The 23,201-nt window shown below is 47.9% G+C and overlaps 1 protein-coding gene across 1 annotated transcript in view; it reads right to left on the bottom strand.

Moving 5' to 3' along the window:
- Nucleotides 1–929: 929 nt before the first annotated feature.
- The window catches only part of mad1l1 (mitotic arrest deficient 1 like 1), a 32,406-nt gene continuing 10,134 nt past the window's right edge, over nt 930–23,201 (bottom strand). Inside the window, exons 13-18 of the mRNA XM_037471935.2 lie at nt 22,698–22,754; nt 21,842–21,933; nt 21,494–21,584; nt 14,976–15,204; nt 12,277–12,470; nt 930–1,466 (exon numbers count right to left, since the gene is read on the bottom strand). Of these exons, the coding sequence (XP_037327832.2) occupies nt 1,317–1,466; nt 12,277–12,470; nt 14,976–15,204; nt 21,494–21,584; nt 21,842–21,933; nt 22,698–22,754 (813 nt within the window). The 3' untranslated portion in view covers nt 930–1,316. The remainder of the gene's footprint in view (nt 1,467–12,276; nt 12,471–14,975; nt 15,205–21,493; nt 21,585–21,841; nt 21,934–22,697; nt 22,755–23,201) is intronic.

Raw genomic sequence — 23,201 nt, 5'->3', positions numbered from 1 at the left:
CGGAGGCTCGGTTAATTCTCACCGGCAAAATGGAACCAGCCATCGGGGAAATTGACTAAAGGCCCTAAAACATAAAAAAATAAAAATAAAAAAAAGAATGGCGACTTAAAGAAAGCTTCTGTAGCTGGAGGCCATTGTGTGAACACACACACACACACAACCAAATAGCAGGATCTGATGTCCTTTGAGGACTCCATGAACCCCTCTCGAGTCTTTTCTTACAGCGGAGCCCAAAAATAAAACCTCGCCCTTCGTCTCCGAAGCTTCTTTCCCAACGGAGTCGCTGGGTCCGAACCAAGAAACACAATCCGTCTCTCTCATGTGCTTCCACGAGTCCTGTGACCAAACAGAGAGGTGGAATCCCACAGTGCAGACCAGTCACTCCAGTTAATGTTAATTAATATTCCCACACTGTGCTTTATTGATTGCATTTGCATTTCAGACCAGTAGGAGGCGCAGTAGTTTTATTGGGTGAAAGCGGTTCTGATAAAAGCGCGCGCACACACACACACACACACACACACACACACACACACACACACACACACACACACACACACACACACACACACACACACACACACACACACACACACACACACACACACACACACACACACACACACACACACACACACACACACACACCTTCTTAGTGAGTTTCAGGTATTAACGCCTCCTCTGTTAATCTGCTACTATGAACAGTGTGAATGAGGAGGAGAAACAACATCTGGATCCTCCAGGAGCAGACGGATGCTCACATGAGGGATCTGCAGAAAACATGTAGTCTGGTTTTCTCCATCTTTAGGTCCAACGAGGGTGAGACATTCACTTTTCTGGTTGGAGTTAGGAAGAAATATTGAAGATCTAAAACCACATGTTTTTCCCCTCACAGTCGAGTTCTCAAAGTGATGAAGGGGAAGGTTGCCTTTATTTAATCTCTTTATTTTCAACATAATAAAGAAGGCAAAGAGAGCATTCTCCAACAGTAAGGTATGGAGACAGTAGAGGAAGGTTCATCTCCAAATACAAGCAAACATGAATAAAATGATTAAAAGTAGTTAAAACATTATACGGCATCACTGAATGAACAAAACAGAAAAGTTGTTTTCACACTGGATTTGACTGAATAATTCACATAAAGAAGATCCACACAGTGAGTATTTCACTGTAAAAAGCAACAAAAAATATATTCATGTGTCAAAAGAACGTGTGAATATTCAACCAAACGCTGATGAGATGAAAATAAAAACGCAGGAAAGTGAGCAGGAAAATATACAAGACAGAAGTGATCCATCCCGGATGCACCAGTTACTTCAGATCGTGGTTTGCCGGCTGAAGAGGTCAAGGGTCACGGCGGAGAGGAACGCCGGGAGGCTCTTCTGGTGATGCAGGTGGAGCGCCACCATCTCTCCCAGAGTTTTGGAGAACTCCGTCTCCATGAGCTGCATGCTTCCACTGGAGCCCTACGTGCACACGCACACGCACACACACACACACACACGCACACACACACACACACACACCAGAAGACATCAGGAAACATTAGGACCTGGGTTTTTGCATCCAACTCCAGAGAAAAACTTTCAAAGTGAAGCGAGAACACTTCAAGTTGTTGTTGTCTAGAGGGGATAGTCGTGTGTGTGTGTGTGTGTGTGTTTCCCCATTCACAGCAGGGTGAAGGTGTCTAAATCTGTGTGGATTAATTAAAAGGAGCGAGGAGCAGCTCGGGGCGATGGAGTGAAGGAGGAAGGGATGAGGGAAGCGAGGGATGAAGTAATTAAAGCGTCGCAGGGCGGAGGACGCCAGCGAGCGGCAGCAGAGACATCGAGACGTCTGGAGGAAAGACTCGCGTCACGTGACCCCGAGCGTCACAACGGCCGAAGCGGGTAGATGTCCTCTCTGCGATTCGGAGCTGAATAACTCAATAAAGGTTGTATGTGTCTTTTTAAAAATTAATCCCTCTTGAGCTGCAGCGCGTTGGAAAGCGTACCTGGAAAGTAAACCCTACTTGATAAAGCAATCAGTGTGCTTCCTCACACACAGCGGGGCGAGGTTCACTTCCGCGTGAACAGCCACAAATCTCCGGTGGGGGGGGGGTTGGGGGGGGCGCATGACCAAACTAATGACTTTGGCAAGCGGGCTGCAAAGTGCCAAACGCCGCCTGATGAAAAACGGGGCCCGACGGCTTCCTGTCTCTGCGAAGAAACCAAAAGGCAGCTCCGGTGAGCTAACCTCGAGCTAGCATTATGCTAACGGGGAGTTTTAAGGTCGGTGGATCTTTGGCGGTAAAAGAAAACCTGCAGATACGTGTAGTTTAGTATGTTCGTAAAAATACTAATTGTCTATTGTACCAGCTGTATGTGAAGAGGGGGCCTTCAAACTAATAGATATATATATAAAAAAGTGACCCTTAATATCCGTAATAATCGTTACGTAACAATCCTCACCTTTTAAAAACAGAGTTTACGAGGCGCTTCGACAGAGCAACACTGTATTCAGTATTTAATAGTCAATTATCCCGTAACGACTGAATAAAGTGAGGAGGCGGAGGGGAGAAACCGGGGCGGATGACACGCTGCGCGGGGTTCTCCAGACGGATTTGTCGCGGTCATGTGGTAAGCGCCTTAGACGCGACACGCCGCCAACGCTGGTATCTTCAACATCTCAACTCCTATTAAACAAAGTTCCTGTGAGGATGACGCTTCATACGCTTCCTCTGCCTCTCTATCACAGCATCAGTGACTATTTATCAGCCTTCTGTTGTCTCTCAGAACCAAAATGGTTTCTTTTTTTCTCGGGCAACGTGCATGGAGCAGCGGGACGCTCTCGATGCGCCGCGGAGCCACTCAAACACTCGAGAAGGAGACCCGTCTGCCGCCGAGGAGTCTCTGTCTCTCACAAATACCTTCTGAATGCAATCTCACCACTCGGGCTCCTCTAATCACACAGCAGCTCTTCTCCAGCCGTCCTCCCCGTCGCACACACACACACACACACACACATCAAAGAGCAGTTACCATGGAGATCTCAGTTTGCCCACGGAGTCCGCCTGTGCAATAACGACGTTATTTATTTATCTCCTTACATTCTCCGTCCAGACGGTTTGACTTTGCGGCAGTGAAGCCCGCCGACTTAAGCGATGGTCAGAGACGATTCGGGGGACATTTTGAGACAACGACGTCTGTCCGAGCGCCTCGCCGCCGAAACGGCGAGAAGCCGAGGCCGTGAACGTAGAGATCCCAACCCCAAAAAAAAATATGGATGCAGAGAGCTAGAGTTGTTAGAAGGTGGAGGGGAGTCGGATGAGCGTCTCCACAAAATTACAATTCTTTCAATTATTAACAGATGCTACACAAATACACGCGCACAAGTGATTTAATAAAGTAAGCATGCTCATCCAGTAAACTAAAGCTGCTTAAACCACTAAATTGAGCTGAAATTGATTTTTTTTTTTTCGGCTGATCCGCCCGACGAAGCGCCGCTCGCCGACTTCATTCATTAATTACAATCTCGTGTGGTTAAAACAAACGCTGCGAACTTCAGACGAAGCAGTCGTGTCATTTCCGCTCGTTGTCACCTTTTGGAAATCTGCCAAATTTAGCTTTTTGGTAAAAAAAAGAAAGAAAAAAAGAAACGCGTATAGTATGAGGGCTAAAAAGTGCAGTCGCAGGTAAGTTTTTACCCAGAAGGCCACACCGCTAGCAAGACTTTTTTTTTTTATCCTCCGCATCTCCTTCCTTTTGGATGGAGAAAATAAAAACAAGTTAATGAAAGGTCAAGTGTATTTTTTTTATTTTTTTTTTAAATCAGCTTTATTCAAATATTGACCTTATCAATGAACATTTGCATACTTGCGCTTCCTTATTAGGCGTTTTAAACCCTTTGTGACCTTTCTGAAAACAACTCGAGTTCCCTCGTTCTGTGGCGTCAGGCGGCAGAAGAACAGAAGAACAGAAGAACAGAAGAACCCGAGTCTCTCCTCGACGTGGATCAAAACAGACAAAAGACGGGAGAGAAAAACGTCCGTCTCTTCGGGATCAGCGATAAGAAACAAAGGCGCACGTGACCTCAACAATGGAGACGAGGAGTGTGGCCTCGTTCTTCCCCTCCTTCCATTCGTCGACCCAATTAACGGAAATCGATACTCTGCCTGGCATGAGATGCTGGGGAGGGTCTGGTGGTGGGGGGGGCACAGTGACCTCATCCAACCAGGGAGCAGCACGCCGCCTGAATGACAATCACGACGTCGACAGAGTAATTGTGTTCTGCTCCCAGCCAATCGCTGTCCTTCAACGTGATGAGTTGGCCAACCACAGCAGGGAAAGGCTGCCTTTGAAGGTCTGTTGACGATTAAAAGCAAAAAATGTAAAACAGAACTCCTGGTTTTGTCGTGAGACGTCTGCAGGACGTTGGATGCTTTCACAGCGGCTCTCTGCGTGGCGTCTCGCTGCCGAAGGGGGCCGCCCCCAAAGCGCCGGTTGGTCGTTACACACAATGAGCTCACAGACCCCCCCCCCCCCCCCCACACACCCCCCCTAGACTGATGCCAAATAACCTTAGACTCTCTTTCTACCGACGCACTCGCCAATCTTCCCCCCCCCCGCTCCGCTCTCCATCCCATCTCCTCCCCGTCTGCCACGCGGCGCTCATCCAAAAAGCTCGGGGTTACCAGGGGCAACCGCCATGCCAGACATGGCCCCCTGTACTAATGTGTCTGGCTGAAGTGGGGTTTCATTTTGGAAGACTTCAAATATACACACATACATGTATATATACACACATACATGTATATATACACACATATATGTATATATACACACATACATGTATATATACACACATATATGTATATATACACACATACATGTATATATACACACATACATGTATATATACACACATATATGTATTTAAATACGATGAGAGAAGACATTAAATGACTAATAACAAGCTGCTGCTTCTTCCCCTTCCTGAATATTCACCAATAATTACATGATTGTCGCATGTAAATTAATCACAACTGATAAAAGACAACCGTATCAATCACGCGTTACAGACTGTGCAGACTTCTATTACACTAATTTGCGCGGTTGTGATGCAGGAAAAAAAAACCGAGCAGATAACCACATGAGCCGGAGGATCTCATCTCCGTGCTCGATGAGCCGCTCGTATCATCTGAATCATCAGTCCCTCCGACGCCACGCGCTGCTTTGCACCCATGTGACTTCTGCGACTCCCCTCGCCGTGGGCCGGTACCGAGGTGGCGACACGCGGGTCAGCCGGCGCCCGGTAGCCTCGCCGCAGCGCCGACGGGGGGGGGGGGGGGGGGTCGACGAAGATGAACACAACATCTAAAACGCTCGTCTACACTTTCGTCTCCTCTCAGACTCCCCCCCCGCATTGGGTTCCCACGCGCAGAAACCGCCCCGGAGGCGGTGGCGGACGGCGAGCGCGGGGCGGGGGGGTGGGGTCGAAACAAAAAGAAAACAAAAAGCAGAAGGCAGATAGATTGAATAATCACAAGTATGCAGATGATGAGCTTTCAATTTAAATGCTGATTTCCCCCCCACCCCACCCCACGCGCAGTCGGAGGATGTCACAGAGTAGAAAAGTAATTCTATCCATATTTATGTTCTAATCAGCATTTTGTTTACCGTTTTTAAAGCGGTATTCATCTGTCTGGGCAGTAATTAACAAATAACTGGGTACATTTAACTACATTAGAGCCTAAGAAATAAATACTCAGACCTTCCCATTTCAGCTTTTGCCTTTGACTGAGATGAAGATCAACAAATAAAAGTATACACACATTAAATGTCAGATTGGTATCAACTCAACCAGAGTCTTATGGAGGACATGAAGAAAAACGTTGTGCTTTGTTCCATCTCAGGCAGAGGGAACCTTAACTGTGTCCCTGTTGGTTCTGAACAGCAATTTCCTGGTGTTTTTAATTATTTTGTCATCGCGGGGAAAATGTGTTTCACAGATGTATTTCTGCCCTGCCCTGAATGTCACCTTTGATGCGTGATTGACAGGTTATTAATCTGTTAGTTAGAGCAGCGTGAACGACCTCTGTGAGGAATAAAGTCTGGACTTTTACAGAATGAACTCGTCCAACAGGCTGGAATTTACTCCATTTAAAGCCCGACGGATCCAACAGATGTTTTATATGGAGGAGGATTTACAGCCAGAACGCAGTGGGACACGTGACCTGCTGATCAGATCGGACTCAAAAAAGCAACAGGTGGAATGTCGAGGAGTGAAGAGTGAATGTGCAGCAACACGCTGGGGGGGGGGGGGGGGGGGGGTTGTGAACATCTCGTAAGGGACCGACGTGTCACGGAAAGGAGGTTGTCACATTTACCGAGCGGAGGAGGTCAGTGAAGGTCTCACGCTGTGAAGCTGTTGAGCCTGTCAATCACCCCGGCTGCCCAGCACCAGCCGCGCGCCGCATACAGCGCCGACAAAAACAACAACACGCAAACACACACACAACGGCTATTTGTACTTTTTGCACAGTGGAAAATCTCGGAAAAGGGAACACGTCTCATAAGTATAAAGAAACCTCGTATATTGACTGCACCCTCTTATCTTTGCTCACTGAGGAGGAAGTGAAGAGAAAAATCAACTCCACCAATTTAGCACCAAGTGCAAAAAAAAAGGGTTAAAAAAAAAGAGGCTCAAAAACAAATATTGTAATTTTCAGTCCTTAAATTCTCTCTTTAATCCGGGTGCTGAAGATCAGCCACATTTCAACTGACCGCGTCAGCCGCTCGATGCGGCGACGTCACGCCAGCAGCGGCTAACGTAGCTCGGGGCTACGTTAGGGTAGCCCCGAGGTCTAGAAATCCACTTCACCCCGCCCCCCCAAAAATATGAACCGATATCAGACTTCAGGGGCCTTCATTCAACTCTCCCACCACATCTCCTGATGTGGCCCCTCAGAAGATAGTTCATCAACACACACACACACACACACACACACACACACACACACACACACACACACACACACGGAGCTGCTCCAACGGCTGTTGGACTTCAGTGCGGTTCTTGCCGTATCACGTTACCATGGAGACAGCAGACATATGTTTTTTTTTCCGATCGAACAGAGGAGCCAGGGATGCCGACGAAGCGTGCACACACACACACACACACACACACACACTCACACAATGATACATACGTACATAAACACACACACACACACACACACTCACACAATGATACATACGTACATAAACACACACACACACAATGATACATATGTACATAAACACACACACACACACACACACTCACACAATGATACATACGTACATAAACACACACACACACACACACACACACTCACACAATGATACATACGTACATAAACACACACACACACACACTCACACAATGATACATACGTACATAAACACACACACACACACACACACACTCACACAATGATACATACGTACATAAACACACACACACACACACTCACACAATGATACATACGTACATAAACACACACACACACACACACTCACACAATGATACATACGTACATAAACACACACACACACACACTCACACAATGATACATACGTACATAAACACACACACACACACACACACACTCACACAATGATACATACGTACATAAACACACACACACACACCCCGAGGACAAGCGGGACAGGAAACTGTCGGGAGAAATCAGAGTGAACGTTCCGGGCTTTTCTCCGGGCCTCCAACGCGAAGGTTTTCTCTCCCAAGGTTTACGACAGTGAGTACGACACAGAGTCGTACTCACTAATTTATTCTCCCTCGTGTTCCCATCAGCCGCTGTGTTTACTGTTTATTAGCGCTTTGCTCGTGTTTATCTTCGTAGCCATCAGCGATGTATCAGAGGGGTTTTGTTTCGGTCGGTGAGCAGAGTGAGATTCAGTCCCCAGCATGCGCTCCTTCTGTATCCGAAATATTTATAAACACCCACCACGTCATTAATACACACACACACACACACACACACACACACACACACACACACACACACACAGTAATCATAGATAACTTAAAAGAAATGAGAATTTTGAGAATGAAACTCATGACTGATCTCCGTTATTTCAGTAATAAGAAACCCATTTTGCACAGAGACAGATTGAAGATAAACAGGCGCCGCACGCGGACATTCATTTACATACTCGAACAATGGCGCCGCATCTCAACAGAACACTTTCTGTTGCAGCCGCTCCGGCCTTTGTTCTGCAGCACGGAGCTGCACAATTATGGCCCCAAAACCCCCCCCGATAACCACCATTTTAATATTGAGACCACGATGAGTGTCCACCGGGGCGCATTTAAACTCTCCCCCCCCAGCACGACTCTTCACTTAAACGTCTCGACTGTCTCAGTCGAGCGTGTTCGTTTAATAGTGGGAAGGCAAAAATAAATAAAGAAATCGATTGGCGCTTAATTAGCTGTCGAGCTTAACGTATGTGCACCACAGGATGAGCACAATCATCAACTGGACGGTTCTCTAACTCTGTTCATATTTTACACGCCTCCGAACAATATCAAATGAATCAAGAATAATGCAACAAAAAAAGAAAGAAAAAAAAGAGCGTTTTAAGTAGCCAACACTCCAGTGACATTAGATCTGATTGGTCTGAGAGGCAGAGGGGCGGGGCTTATCCCCCATAAACTCCAAAAAAGGCCACAGTGCTCCCACAATGCTTCAAAGTCATTTAATATATATATATATATAAATATATGTTAATGACTCGACCAATGAAGATGAAGGCTTAGAACCTTTAATCACTGCGCAGTGGCTGACATTGTTCATAAGATGTTCTTCATCCACGACCCTCTCACACTATTCATGTCGCCTTTTTTTTTTTTTCATCTCGAAACCATCGCCGTGTCTTTTCTTCTTTTCTGAAACGCTCGGCTCTCCTCTTTCCCTCCACCCCCCCCCCCCCCCCCCCGGTTGTGTGAGAGCGTGCGTCAATGAGCCGGCCCTGAGATTCTATCTCCCCCTTTCATTAGGGAGGGAGGGAGGGAGGAGGGCAGGGAGACGGAGGCGTTAAGGAGGGGAAGGAGGCAAAGAGTGAGGCGAGATGGAGCGGATCGGTCGAGAGGGAACATGTGGAACTTTACCGTCTCTGCTGTGGAAAGTGCGAGAGTGTGTTTATTTGTTAATGAGCTAATCAATAGCAGAGAGGTGTGTGTGTGTGCGCCCGGGGGAGAGGGTCTGCTTGGGGGAGATTACTCACAGAGACACCTCAGCTCACCTCGGTTGTTGTTGTTGTTGTTTTACTTCATCCGCGGCTCAAATGGAGTTTCTCAATTTAAAAGTCTTTATCTGAAAAAAAATGCTTTGCTTCATTCAGAGTCTCGTCGGCACTATGAGGGGGGGGGGGGGGGGGCAACAAATTTCAAAGTCATTATTGGGTTTTGTCAGACTGACTTTTATGGACTTTTGTCTCGACGTGTAAATGGATCCCCCGCTAACGCCGTTAAGGGGAGAAACTCCCGGAGACGAGCGCTGTAAATACTCAGAGCCGAGATGTTTGTCTCGCTGATTAGCGGAGCCTCGAGAATACATAATCACCGCTGCTAATCAGCCCTCTCACCCGGGGTCGAGCCACGGATATAAAACGTGTAATTTATGGGCCCCTTTTTCGCTCGTCTAAATCATTCTGTCATCACGGGCTTTGATTGACAGACACTTTTTAATCCACATAAACCAGCGTTTGCAGCCTTACACGCGCCGCTCGTATTAATGGACTTAATAAAGTAACTTGACCAGCGGTCAGTACTCCGACTCGGACTCTTGTCATTGTGTTAACAGGCATCATTTAGCAGCCTGCCGCAGACTTAACGCTGACGCTTGCGACACGAGACGCGTTACCTCGTGAGTCAAAGTGTCCGAATAGATTAGAAGCAACCGAGACCCTTTGAGACACCACTCACGTGTGGCAATAACTGATGACCCGCCAAACCAAACCTCCCCTGGCCATTCAAAATTACATTTGTGTGTTTGTGTGTGTGTGGGGACGCTGGAGGGTGAATTAAAACATCGCAGCGACAGACAATGACAAAGACGCAATAAACAAAACGTCCCTCTCTGTCATTATTAGCATCATCATCATCATCATCATGTCTCTACAGCCCGGTTTAAACTGGACGAGTCAAACACAAAGAAAAGAAAGAAGCTCGTTGTGCAGTTTTAACTCAAAGCATTTCAATTAACAACTTATGCTAACGTTTGAGGGCTGAACAGTGAACCTGAATTAAGGTGGCGAAGAAAAGCCTTTGAATGGAAATGCGACACGATGAAGGAAGGCGTGAGGAGCGAGGGGGGATGAGGGGAGGGGGGGGGGGGGGGGGGGGGCTGGAACGTGACAGTCGCAGGTTAAACAGCTTACGCCACAGGAGGGGGATTTGGGTGCCTCTGCCAGAGGGGGGATATTAGCAGGATTATCTGGCAACGCCGTTACTGGAGGTGAATAACATTAGAATCCTATTTGTCTCCTTCCTGTCCACAATCCCAGAGCCGCCACCCACCCGCCCGCCCCTCACCCCACAATTACCAACAGCTCACACAGCAAAAGCATGTTGCGCATGTCGTGCATATTGTGATCCGTGCGTGTTCCTTTAAATGTGAGTGTGAGGGTTGTATGCCTCCTATAGGCCACCAGGTGTGTGTGTGTGTCATACACAGAGAACACCTTGAATACTAATACAGGAAGTGTTAGCATCCGTTATGTGTGTCTTTGCACATCTGTATGCATGAGGGGTGAAGGTAATTGTGATGTGAAGGAGAGGGGTTGAGTTTGCAGTGAGTGTGTGTGTGTGTGCGTGCGTGTTTTAGTGTAACAGCGCGCAGTATGAGGGTATCACGCCTGTGTGTGTCTGAGGTTAACACATATTGACAGTGAGTTATCTCTTCAGGCGGGGGTCGCAGGTGGGTTCGATGCAGCCAATTGGACACAGCAGCGAGTAGATAGAGGGGGGGGGGGGGGGGGGGGGGGGGTGGAGCACGTGGCCGCCCGCACGCCGCGTTCAAGTCAAACGCCTTCTCGAGCGAGGCTGCAATGAGCCGCCGCCATCGTCTTCGTTGTCACCACACCGCCGAGGTAACGGCGCCGGCGATCACATGGCAACGACGCGCTGCTGATTAGCTCCTGCTGCTACACGCCGATCACAGAGCAGCAGAGAGAGAGGCGCCGAGATAAACAAGAGGGAGATAAAGACGGGAGAGAAGGTGTTGCGGGAGTAGACGGGGAGATGAGGTGGACTGTGTGTGTGTGTGTGTGTGTGGTGGGGGGGGGGGGGGGACAAGTGGGAAGAGAGAACAACAGCATGATATATTTTACTGTAAAGCTGCTTTAAAGTAAAAGAAGCTGAGGGGGGGGTTCCACACGTGGAGGTTGTATTCGGCCCTCTCAATGAGTGCAGGGGGAGCGGTGATCGATTCATGCAGACCGACCCGGTGACATTGCCCAGTCATCACTCTCTCACAGACACACACACACACACACACACACACACACACACACACACACACACACACACACACACACACACACACACACACACACACACACACACACACACACACACACACACACACACACACACACACACACACACACACACACACACACACACACACACACACGCGAGGTGTGTGTGTGTGTGTGTGTGTGTGTGTGTGTGTGTCGGCGTGGTGTTCTTCTGCCTGCATGGCCGAGTCGGGTACAAAGCCAAAACACGGTGCATCAACGTGGGGGATTCATAAAAGGGAGAGAAAAAATTAAAAAAAATAAAAACACCTTGCAAGGTCAAATTTGCACTTCCGGACGCATTGCTGAAGGATCCCGAGCAGACGGATATCAGCACAGATGCTGCAGCCGGCAGGAACGGCGCCGCTGTCAGCGATCTGCCTTTTAACTTCACACCTACGGATCGCGACGCGCTCGCTTACCGGAGAACACGCGCCGCCGGGAGGCTCGTGCGTGCGTGCGCGCGCGTGCTGAAATACATCGATGCCGTTATACGAAGCCGCATCGAGTGCTATCAGCAGCGGCCGTGATTGCTGCACGCGTTCCTCGTGACGCGTTTGGTCACATGTGACTGAGCCGCGAGCTGGTTGGCTACGCTCTGTCGTGGACTCGAAGGGCCGAGACTCTTTAGTTACGGGTACTTTTTAAAATCTATTTTAGGCTTCCATGCCCTCCGAGACAGAGGTGTGTGTGTGTGTGTGTGTGTGTGTACCTTCTTGAAGAGCAGGGCGTCGTCCATGTGCTCGGCGTAGACCGACGTGAGCCTGTACTGGTTCTCGGTGGTGATGTCGATCTGGTAGCCGGTCAGGACGTAGCAGACCGTGCGGAACTCCTGGATCTTCCTCTGAAACACCTCCTTCAGCCTCTGGTTCCTGAGCTCTGAGCTCTCCATCTGCTTGCGTAGCTCTGAGACGACACGCACAGGGAATACGGTCAGACGGCGTGTTTCGGCCAGAGGAGATGAGGTGGTGAAAAGCGCTCAAATTGCTCTCAAGTAATTGCGGCAATTTGGTTGTTTTCCTCATCGCAGGAGCACGCAAGAAAGGCAAAAAAGGTAAAAAGATAGAATGCTCAGCTGGTGTTGATTCACTTCTCATCGACAGGAAAGCGTTTGCAATGTGAATTCACTTGGATGACACCGATCAAACAAGCGAGAGGCTGTTTACCCGTTTACAGCAAACACCGAACCGGTCCCCCGACTCTCTGGAGCCATCAACGCACACACACGATCCGACTCGCACTGCTGCAGGAAGCAGCAGCAGCAGCACGGCCCTCCACTGACAGCCGGCCCACAATGGGGCATTTTAAAATCTGCCGGGCTCACCAGGCCCGGCAGATCCGGCAGGCCGACGCCCACAAAGGGAAGGATCCGAGGGGCCTGCGAGCGTCCGTCTCCCGGGGCGACCGGCCTCCTCTCGAGTGTCAGTCAGCGGCGATAAATACCGGATCAAGAACTTTCAGCGCTGTCACACGACTGTCACCACCGCGCGACAGCTATCAAACCCCCCCCCCCCCCCCCCCCCCCAAAAATGGCTGCGGATTCTCGAGTGGCAGCGAGGGAAAGCCTGCAGCCACACGGACTCCAACGCGTTGTGTGTTCAGATTCAAAGCATTCGGGGTAAAACGGGTTCTTTTTACTTTTAACTGTCAAGTTTTGAGTTGGTGATCTTTTACCCCTAATTGGTCCCAGCGGGTCCCTTAGAACCAATCAGAGGATTCTGTGGGAGGCTCCTGATGTTATTTATATATATATATATATAAAACTCATTTTCTGACCTGACCTGTACGTTGACATGTATCCGTAAAAATGGAACATGGGCGAATAAACTAAATGGGAGTAGACACAAACCAGCCGTGGTTTTTACCACACAAAGCGCAGCAGGAGGTCTACAGAATGAGAAGCATCTGCTGCTTGTGACTTCTGAAGAGTCGGCAAGTTCAAAAAGAGAGACGCGGAGGCCTTTCTACAGGAAAGATGAAAACGGGCTATTTGGTAATCCCCGATTCTAAAAAGTGAAAGAAAACTTGATTCATTCATTGATTTGTTCTTGACGTGTCAATCATTGGAGGATTCCCTCTCTAGAGGCCGAGCGGCCTCGTCATAGCAAGGATCGGCAGACCAACCAAAACTGGCATTGTGACAGAAACATGAAACAATGTGGATTCAAACCTCAGATGCACAATTCCTCCAAAGGCTCCTTTATACACACACACACACACACACACACGTCCTGCAGTGGTCCCCATGTGGGTCAGTTAATCAGCCACGTTACAGACCAGTCCAAACTTGCCCCTGAAGTCACATTTGTGTAGAAGCCCCACAGCAGAAGGAGGAGGAGGTGTGTAAAAGCAATATGTGGAATCATAATTTCACTTCCCACTGAGAAGTTACCCTCAGGAAAAATCCTCCATTCACCAGACACAGTCCTGCATAAAGAGGGATTGTACTTAACAGCTTCATTCAATGGTTTTAATTAAATTTAATGAATTAATTAAATGGTTTTCAGGTGCAAAGATGGGCCAATTTAAACAATAAGTGATTTAACATGTTTCTAATTGGACATTTCAGTGCATTCACTTAGTTTATAGCACCAAGGAAATTATAACAACATTGAAGCGATACGGTTGATGTAGAAAACACAGAAAATAACACATCAATTACTGAATTTTGGTTACATAAAAATGATTAGGCCCAAATCCTGAAAAGACTCTAATGATGATTACTCTACTTCTGTGATGTACTGCAGCACAACTGGGGATTTGTGTTGTATTGAGAGGAAAGTTAATAACTTTCAGAGGTCTCTTTATGATGATGGCTTAATTGCACAAGTGACTTCATGTCGTTATTGTAAAATATATAGATAAAACTAATGTTTTGCCCCATGGAGTACATGAAGTATTACATCCACTGCATTCAGTTGGTCCGTTGATACTTTTCCAGACACGCCGTTGTATTTTGACCCTTGTTTGAGGATAAGAACAGATGTCACACATTAAGTCTGTACTAACTGCTAAAAAGTTCAATGGAGCACGCTGTTAAGAAGCTCCAATATCATTGCAGGAGTAGACTGGGTCTGAAGCAGAAGGGAAGAATTAAAGAAAATAAAAGAAAGGACCAGAGAGAAAAAAAGAGTGGTAAAAAAAAAGCAGGTTGTTTAAAAGTTTTGGGTTAGTGGTCCTCAAAGAGAACCCTCCCTGAACTCCAATTAAACATCTCACCCTGTCACAGCTACACTCTCCCCATCCGACCATCTGACACCGCCCCCCCCCCCCCCACCCCCGCGGTGAGCAATCAAAGAGGCTGAATAACGAGGAACTGCCCGAACCCGCAGCTCATATTCGGCCCTTTACGGATTTGAATGATGTTTTTTTTTTTTAACTTTCGTGGTGAATGCACGCCGTGGATCTTACCCAGAACCTCCTTCGGCGGCGGGAGGCTGAGGCCGGCGGCGGTCAGGCCGGACTCGTCCTGCAGGGTGCCGCCGCCGCCGCCGCCCCCCCGCAGCGAGCGCACCAGCTCCCGGAGGCGCGTCACTTCCTCCCGCAGGGCCTCGCCGTCCTGCTGCCGCTGTTGCTTGGCGGTGGCGGTGGGGTTCATTTTCAGGTGCAGGACTCGGGTTTTGAGGGGATCGTAGTCTCCCTGAGAGAGAGAGAGAGAGAGAGAGAGAGAGAGAGAGAGAGAGAGAGGATTCATTTCAGCTCATCTGAGCTCATCGAGGACTTGATTCCAGTTCTCAACGCCAAAGACAAAACAAGTAAGTGAGCAGCAACTGTGTCTAGACATTTTTGTTCAATCAAGCGTTCACTCTAAAATGTCAATACTTTAATCCAATTTCCATTTGTTTTCATTTCTGTGTATTGGCCCGCTGACGAGGAAGGCAAATTAACTTTAGGTCAGAAGGTCAGCAAACACTTAAATATGATGTCCATGTGACCAAATTGTTTTTTACATTAGAAGCTACATCGATTGTAATAATCAACGTTAAATCTGAACCATATTTTGTGACTTTAATAGAAATTCATAACAAGTTCATTAACCTGCATGTGTGGGTTTCTCTCGCTTTCCTCTCCTGCCCTCCCTCCCTCTTCCTCCCCCTCCTCTCGCCCTCCCCGTCTTTCCCCCTCCTCTCTCTTTCCTCTCGTGCCCCCTCTCTCTCTCCTCCCCCCCCCCTCGCCATGACTCTTTCCGCCATCCATCTTTCCTCCCTCACCTTTGCTGTCCCTCTCCCCCCCTCTTTCATCCACATCCTCCCTCCCTCCCCAGTGTTTCCCCTACCATTATAACTCCCTCTCATGTGTGCTTGTGATCATCATCATCATCATCATCCTTGTATTTTCTGCTATTTTTAAAATGTATTTTAGCTTTTCTCATTCCTATATTTTCAGCAATTCTTTGAAATTAATTTCATTCAGCTTTCAGCATTTCAATGCATTTTGAGCAGGACATGCATTTCTGCCTCAGCAGCAGAAGGCCTGCACTGAATTACAGCGTCAATGCGTCAAGTGTCATTGTGTTTTGAGCTTAGAAACTCATTTGAAGGTAGACATATTCACGCTCAGCTGTGTTTGCAATTAAAGACGTTCTAGTAAATGTTTCATAAACTAATATACAGGAGGTGGGGGGGGGGGGCATGAGGTAGATGGGGAGCAGGACACTGAAAAGAACACGAGGACCAGCAGCATTTTTCAAAAATGAGAATGTAGGTATTTACATCGCAGCATTTTCCACCGGGCCGCACACCCAGCCACGCCCCGGTTGACATCTGTATAGATGTTCTACATCGGTATACGTGGGGGGGGGGGGGTGGTGGGGGGGGGGGGGTGTGTGTTGTGATGAACAGCGAGAGAAAACGGAAGGAAGAGCCAGACAGCGTGAGACAGATATGGAGCTGAGGAGTAAAACCGGCACAGGAAGAACTCGCCCAACTATACTTCCTTGAAATGAGGCCAAAGGAAGGAAAATTAGAATGAACTCCACCTCCAATTCACACTTTCACTTTTCTATTGGGGGGGGCAGGGGGGGAAAGCCCGGACTGAGTCGCGGGGCAAAAGTTTTAATTGACTGCTCGACAGCAATAACTAAAAGGAAATCTATTTCTCTGTGGCATTTTTTTTTTTTAATTGGTTGAACCCTCGTGTATCACAACACAGTGAGGAAAGGCCATTTTACCTCCTGAGAAGAAAAAGGGAACCACGGATGAAAAAAAAGAATCATTAAGCATCATCCAGTGGAATGTAAAAGTACTAACAAGGACAAGGACAATCATTTATTTAAAAAAATAAAAGGGAATGCGCCACACTTTGTGTTTATAAATTAGGATTTATTTTCCCGCCGCAACATCTGAAAAATGCGAGTAGCAAAGTGTCTGTTTGCAAACTGCTTAACATACAGTGTGTGTGCGTGTGCGTGTGTGTGTGTGTGTGTGTGTGTGTGCGCGTGCACGTCTGCTCTTGCACTCAGTGGTTGCAGCGCAGCAAGCTGCCCAGAGGCTGCGTCTCTCTTATTCATAGAACGACAGTAACAACACATCTAATACCAGGGAGCGGAGGCGGACGTCGAGAGTCCGGGCGAAAGGGGGGGGGGGGGGGGGGGGGCGCGGCATCAGAGACGGAGGGGGGAGGGAGTTGGAGGGTCATGGAGGGTCATGGAGGGAGGCGGAACAGTCGCTTGAACGCCGCTGAACAAATGGCTCCGAAAGGACCACAGAGAGCATCGTGTTTATCCGTAAGTGCATCTGCCCCCCCATGAAATACTGCCCAAAGACGACATTTAAAGTATCTCTTCGTACATAACAAATCTAGCAGTGTGACGCCACGCAAAAACATCCACACAGGTCCAAGACTCCTGAGTGATTATTGGAGGACACCAAACTGAGACCAGAGATGGGTTGGTCCTCTACACAGCGGCGGGCGACACGAGTCACTCGACACCGCTTCAAACCGTTGCAATAACGCTTCAAAAAAAAAAAAAAACCTCTCCTCCAAAAACACCACCAGCTGTGCAGAGTGTGAGCCTGCAAGGTCTCTCCCCCCACCACCAGCATCTCCATCTCCATCCCCCCCCCCCACCACCACCACTACCATTGCACCTCTTCAAAATGGAGCCAAGCACCGACGATTCCCTCAAGAGTAGCTGGAAGTTGCCATCTTCTACCTCGTCACACTCTGGTCACGTAGGACCGTCCCACCTGTGTGAGAGTGTCGGGAGTGACCTTTGCGTCTTTCTTTGATGGTAATTGAGGTCCCAGTTGTCGTCCACTGGACAGATGGGGTTTTTTTTTTAATAGATATTTACTGACAAGATGTAGCCGTTCTTCAAAGGGCAAGGAAAAAGCGATGTCTTGGCATTGTTGGTAAGGGCAAGTTGTCCTTATGTCCTTTGGGGTTCAGCTCCATCACCGTTACGTCATCGGAGGACCGGACGCTGCGAGCAGGATGGAACCGAATCGGACCGAACGGTCTCCAAATCACTTCCAGAAACAGAGCGGCGTGGGCATCATCACTTTAGCTCAGTCCGAAGAGACTTCTCGTCTCGGGAGGCCGGTGCATTGTGGGACACGTACGCGGCAAAGCCCCCGTTGTTGTTGTTGTTGTTGTTGTTGTTGTTGTTGGCGGCGCCCATCCTTCAGACACCAATCATCATCAATCTGAGCACAACTGTCCCGAACAATGCGGCCTCCTCGTTAATTTGGGGAACCGGCGGTCGCGAGGGGACATTTGTAAACAGCTGTCTTTCACGCCGTCGTTGAAAATATGTCCAACAGCATCGCCGCCTTGGATTGTCTCGGTGAAATGTGGCGGTGGGGAGTGGGACAAGGTCGCCCGCGGGACATGAGTTATGTTGTCACGAGGACCCGTTACATTAAACTGAGATTTTTTTCTTTCCCCTGGCGTGAGAGCTGCTGGCAACAAACTCTGTGTCCACCTGCCAGACGTTATGAAGAGGAACGTACCTCAACGACTCGCCAGGAAACTCCACATTCACGGTGGACCGTCATCACAGGAAAACAGGACAAATGTGGCCTGAAGGTCACCTCCCGGCGTCCACATTTAGCCATGGTTTCAGCTGTAGTCATTGCTTGAACCGTTGAACAGTGATCGAGTCTCAAATAAGGTACATTTGCCATTACAACGTGGACCTTCATATGACGTCATACTGCAGGAGGAGCTCGGCTTAACTGCTGAAATGCAGCCAGGCTTCCGCCATAAGCAGATTCAAAAGAGCTTTACTGGCACAGATGTTCAGGTTACATTTATTGCCAAACACGTGAACATACAGTACCAGAGAAAATAAAAATGCAATTCAACGTTTGCCTGGAACAAACTCATGGTTTAGGAAGAGGAGGAGCAGGAGGAGGAGGAGGAGGACCACTTGCAGGCTGTTCTACACGCTCCTCCGTGGATTGTTCCAGTTCATGTTTAAAAAGATAAAACAATTGTATAACCCCCAAAGCACTGCTTTAATTAAATACCGATTTGCCTGCAAATGTTAGCATGTTTCTCTTTTTAAAGCTATTGATAGTCTAGTGGTTCAAGACGCGCAGTGCGGGTTCACAACTCACCTTCTTTTTGCTCACCATCATCATCATTTTTATAAAAAAGGTATAAAACCCCACATAGAACCAGGCTTTTGCCAAATGAAAACAAACACGCACTGCTTTGGCCAAACGTCACTTTTTCAGGCGTATTAATCTTTTCTCACTATGCTGGAGGTTTTTCACTCGTCAACCAAACACCTCCTTTCAATGTGAGACACTCTCGCCCTGCGTTTGTTGTGAAAATAGTTTGTCTTTCAAAGCTCTTAACTGAATGTAATCTGTTGAATCGGGAAAAAAAAATGCTGTTGCATTTTTAAATAGACTGCATTGTATTCCTGACCCGTAGCAGGTAAACAGAAGACAGATCAAAGCTGTCAGGTCAATTACCTTTAGGCAGTACTTTTCTATTATTATAACATATATATATATATATATACACGTATAAACTGCACGCTTGTATTTAATCAACATGAGCAAAGAACCAATCAAGACTGGAGCCACAGAATACAAAACATTAATGTTGATCGTCTTTGTGAACAAAATTCACAAAATCCAACTGAGGTTGGTTAGCAGGCCTTTTAGTTAGCCAATGTAAGCTAATGAGGAGGTCTTTTTGTTAAGATAGAAAGAGACATATTTCTCATATCATCAACAGCAAACACAATGCTGCTGTGTCAGCAAATGCACACAGCAGAGACACGGCGTTGATGCAACATCTTGCAATGACAATTATCTTCTTCTGGACAGCAAAACATGCAGCAGTACCAGGTCGACCATCACTGCTGCTTCAGTCCACACTGCAATCCAACGATATCAGACCGAAGTCAGGAGCTGTTGTTGAAGCCAGCGTTGGATGTGCATGATTTTCCACCAGAGAAGTGAAGTCAAACAGAAGCGATCCCACATTGCACCGTGAACGGTTCACAGGATAATGATCCCACTTGGTATTTGTTTGGGCCCGACAAACACTTTTGTGTTGGAAGCTGCTCGTCTGGCTTTCAGTCTCCTGCTGATAAGCCAGAGATACATTTCACACAACTGGCAATGACAAAAACCGGCTGCCTCACGGCGGCGGCGGTTAATTAATCACATCTGTCCATGAGGAAGGTTTCATTTCATCTTTGGAACCACCAACTGGATATAAGAAGTTGTGTGTTATTGGTTTTTCATTTTGTCTCTGCGGAGAAGTGACCTAGAGGAGCCGCGAACGACTGCGGGCGCATTTAACAACCTGTCAATCACACGGTAGCCACGCCCCCCGGAACACTACTCTACTTTATGGTCTATTTCACCCCAAATGAACCTAGAAAGGACTCATCGAACATCCTTCTGTACTGGAGACTTAAAGCTAAGCACAGGCTCATGATTACTATGTTGTTGTTGTTTCCACTGAGGTAATAAAGGAAGTGAGAAGTAAGGCCATTTTCTCATTAAAAATACAGTCAGACTTTTTGCAGCGTGAGCCTTTAAGGAACAGAACGGGTTCTGCTCTCGTCATAGTAGTAACAGTGACTTACTGTTACTACTATTAGATATATTTAATGTCCATTGTACGCCACTCATATACCAGTAATGCCGATGAATGATGATGGAGGATTGAGCACCATGAAAAGCGCTTTCATTACGCCGGTAATCCCAGTGGTTGACAGTCACTCGTCAGTCTGATCTCAATATCAAAGACGGGGCGGAAAAGACGATTTGGCTGCAACAATCTGACAAGCAAGTTGAGATCACGAACCTCCCCCTCCGCCCCCCCCCCCCCGCTGTCAATTCATTCAGGCATTCAATTCTGTACCTCTGTCATGCCAATTCATTCAAGCACTCATTTCTCCTTTCAGTAACTCATCTGCTCCCTGGGCCTCATGTAGAGTTCTCTTATAGTGCATTAGACCATGGAGGACTCATAAAAATTACTTACTAAGAACTGACCTGATCCATTGAACGTGCAACTTTCAAAACACACACACACTCCTACACACACACTCCTACACGTACTTAGTTGTCAATTGCCTTAAAAGTGGTGGTCATGCTTGAGAACACATGGATTTCGTTCACCCCGCGGCTAAATGGATCCAACGCGCTCGTCCCCACACGTTTCATTAGAGTGGCCCCGGTAGGCTTAGTTTGGTACGGTTCTAGTCAGGGGAGTCAGAGGACCTGACACGCACACAATGTTCAGGTGGTAAAGTATTCATTTCAGCCAGTTCTATTTTAATCCCTCCGACCAATAAAGCAGCACTTTTTTTAAATCGGCTGGATTCCCCACCTGGGTCCAATTGTCCTTGAGAAGCGGTTGGACTCGGCCGGTGTTTGTGTGAGCCGACGCGGTCCCCCGTGTGCCAGGCGAGCAAATCCAGTCACAGAAAGCCACTGGGCGGGACGTGGCCTTACCTGGAGGTTGTGTCTCTCCAGTCTCATCTCCAGATCGTTGTTCTGCTGCTCCAAGCACTGGCGGGCTGCCTCCAAATCTTCAATTTTCTGCCTGAAAAATGTACACAAACACGCACGCACACACACACACACACACATTCAGTGACTAGTTTATTACTATAACAAATATGCAAAGTGTTGACTCAGTCCGTTAATGCAGCCCGGCTCACAGTTAATCCAATCCTATAGAACCTGCATCCTTGTTTAAGCATGAATCGCTCATGTCCCAGGTGTGGAAATGGTTGTCTTGGCAATAGGTTGTGTGTGTGTGTGTGTGTGTGTGTGCGTGCGTGCGTGCGCACTAACTACCTGAGTATGCCGACCTCTTCTTTGGTCTCTGAAGAGCTGCCATCGCCGGCGGAGGCTTGCTGCTTCCTTAGAGACTCCATCTCCAGCTCCACCTGGGACAGACGGAGGAAAATGGGCCTGCTGCCGTAACATCCGTCACCTTCGGGCTTTGTGCCTCGCGGGAACCTTTCGGCAGCCGGCGGAGCCCGAGGACTCGGTTCCAGAGTGGCGCTATCTTGTCGAGACAGGCACCCAGACCAACAGCTACGTCCTTTAAAACGTCATTAGCCCTCCATTTCTCAATGTTCCAACCCCCCTCCCACCCAACCCCGCCCTACTTTTTTTTAGTCCCCCTGCATCTTTGTTTCACCCCAATCTCACCCTCCTCTCTGCAATTAGCCTCCCATTTCCTTTTGTGCACCTGCTTTCTGCTTTCATTCTTCTCCATACAGACTAAACTGTGTTGACTGTTGAGGGAAAATGTGATACCAGTGACGTACACATCTAAACACTATAATAGTATATACATACACACTGTCAGCAGGCTAGTCACAGGCTTATTAAAGCGTCTTTGACTCACAGAGAGGCCGAACACACCTGCCTGGGTTGCAGCTGGGAATAAAAAAAAAAAGGTGCCAGAGGCGGCTCGAGCGCTCAAAGCTCGAGGCTACAATGACTAACACAAGGTACTAATTAAGATTTTTGTATAGCTTTAATAAACATTTTACTTTTAGCCTCCTGGGTACTTTTGTTTTTGTTGGTTGCTGGTGCAGAACCAATAGGCGTTAATTAGGGAGAACTCTGTGACAATGTAAGGAAACGATGTGTTGTTTTCTGTACCTCACGGCAGCGTGTGTGCGAGAACAATTATACTTACGCCATGCAGCTGCAGCTTCAGAGTCCCCGCCTCCTCCTGTGCTTTGGTCAGCTGACCCTGAAGCAAAAGGACAAAAACAAGTTAAATACAAAATTCCAAACTAGAAGTCTGCACAAACCAGACCCGTTGCCGTTTATTTTTAAATGTATGTGAAAAAGTCATAATTAGCATCTGATTCCATTGATTTGAATGAACGTCTCAAGGCACTGATCACATATATCGCTCTCGGGGGGGGCGGGAGGGTCGGGGAGGTCACAGGGACCTTGACCTCTGACCGCCGCATCCCCGTCAGCGCATCCTTGTGTCGAAGCTGGGAACGTCCGCGCCATGTTTGTGGAGAAAATTTTCCGGAGGCGACACAAACGCGACAAACGGAGCAGACGCGACGGCCGACCGGAGACCACAACGCCGCCGGCCACGGGCGACCTCGGCCAAGTGGACAATAAAAAAAAAGATAAATGAGAAATGGCCTCCAGTCCTTCTCCGACTGATTAACAACAGACA

This window comes from Pungitius pungitius, chromosome 9 (assembly GCF_949316345.1).
Source record: "Pungitius pungitius chromosome 9, fPunPun2.1, whole genome shotgun sequence".
In the NCBI taxonomy this organism is placed as follows: Eukaryota; Metazoa; Chordata; class Actinopteri; order Perciformes; family Gasterosteidae; genus Pungitius; species Pungitius pungitius.
The sequence above is the reverse complement of the archived record's forward strand: the minus strand, read 5'-3'. Positions and strand labels throughout refer to the sequence as shown.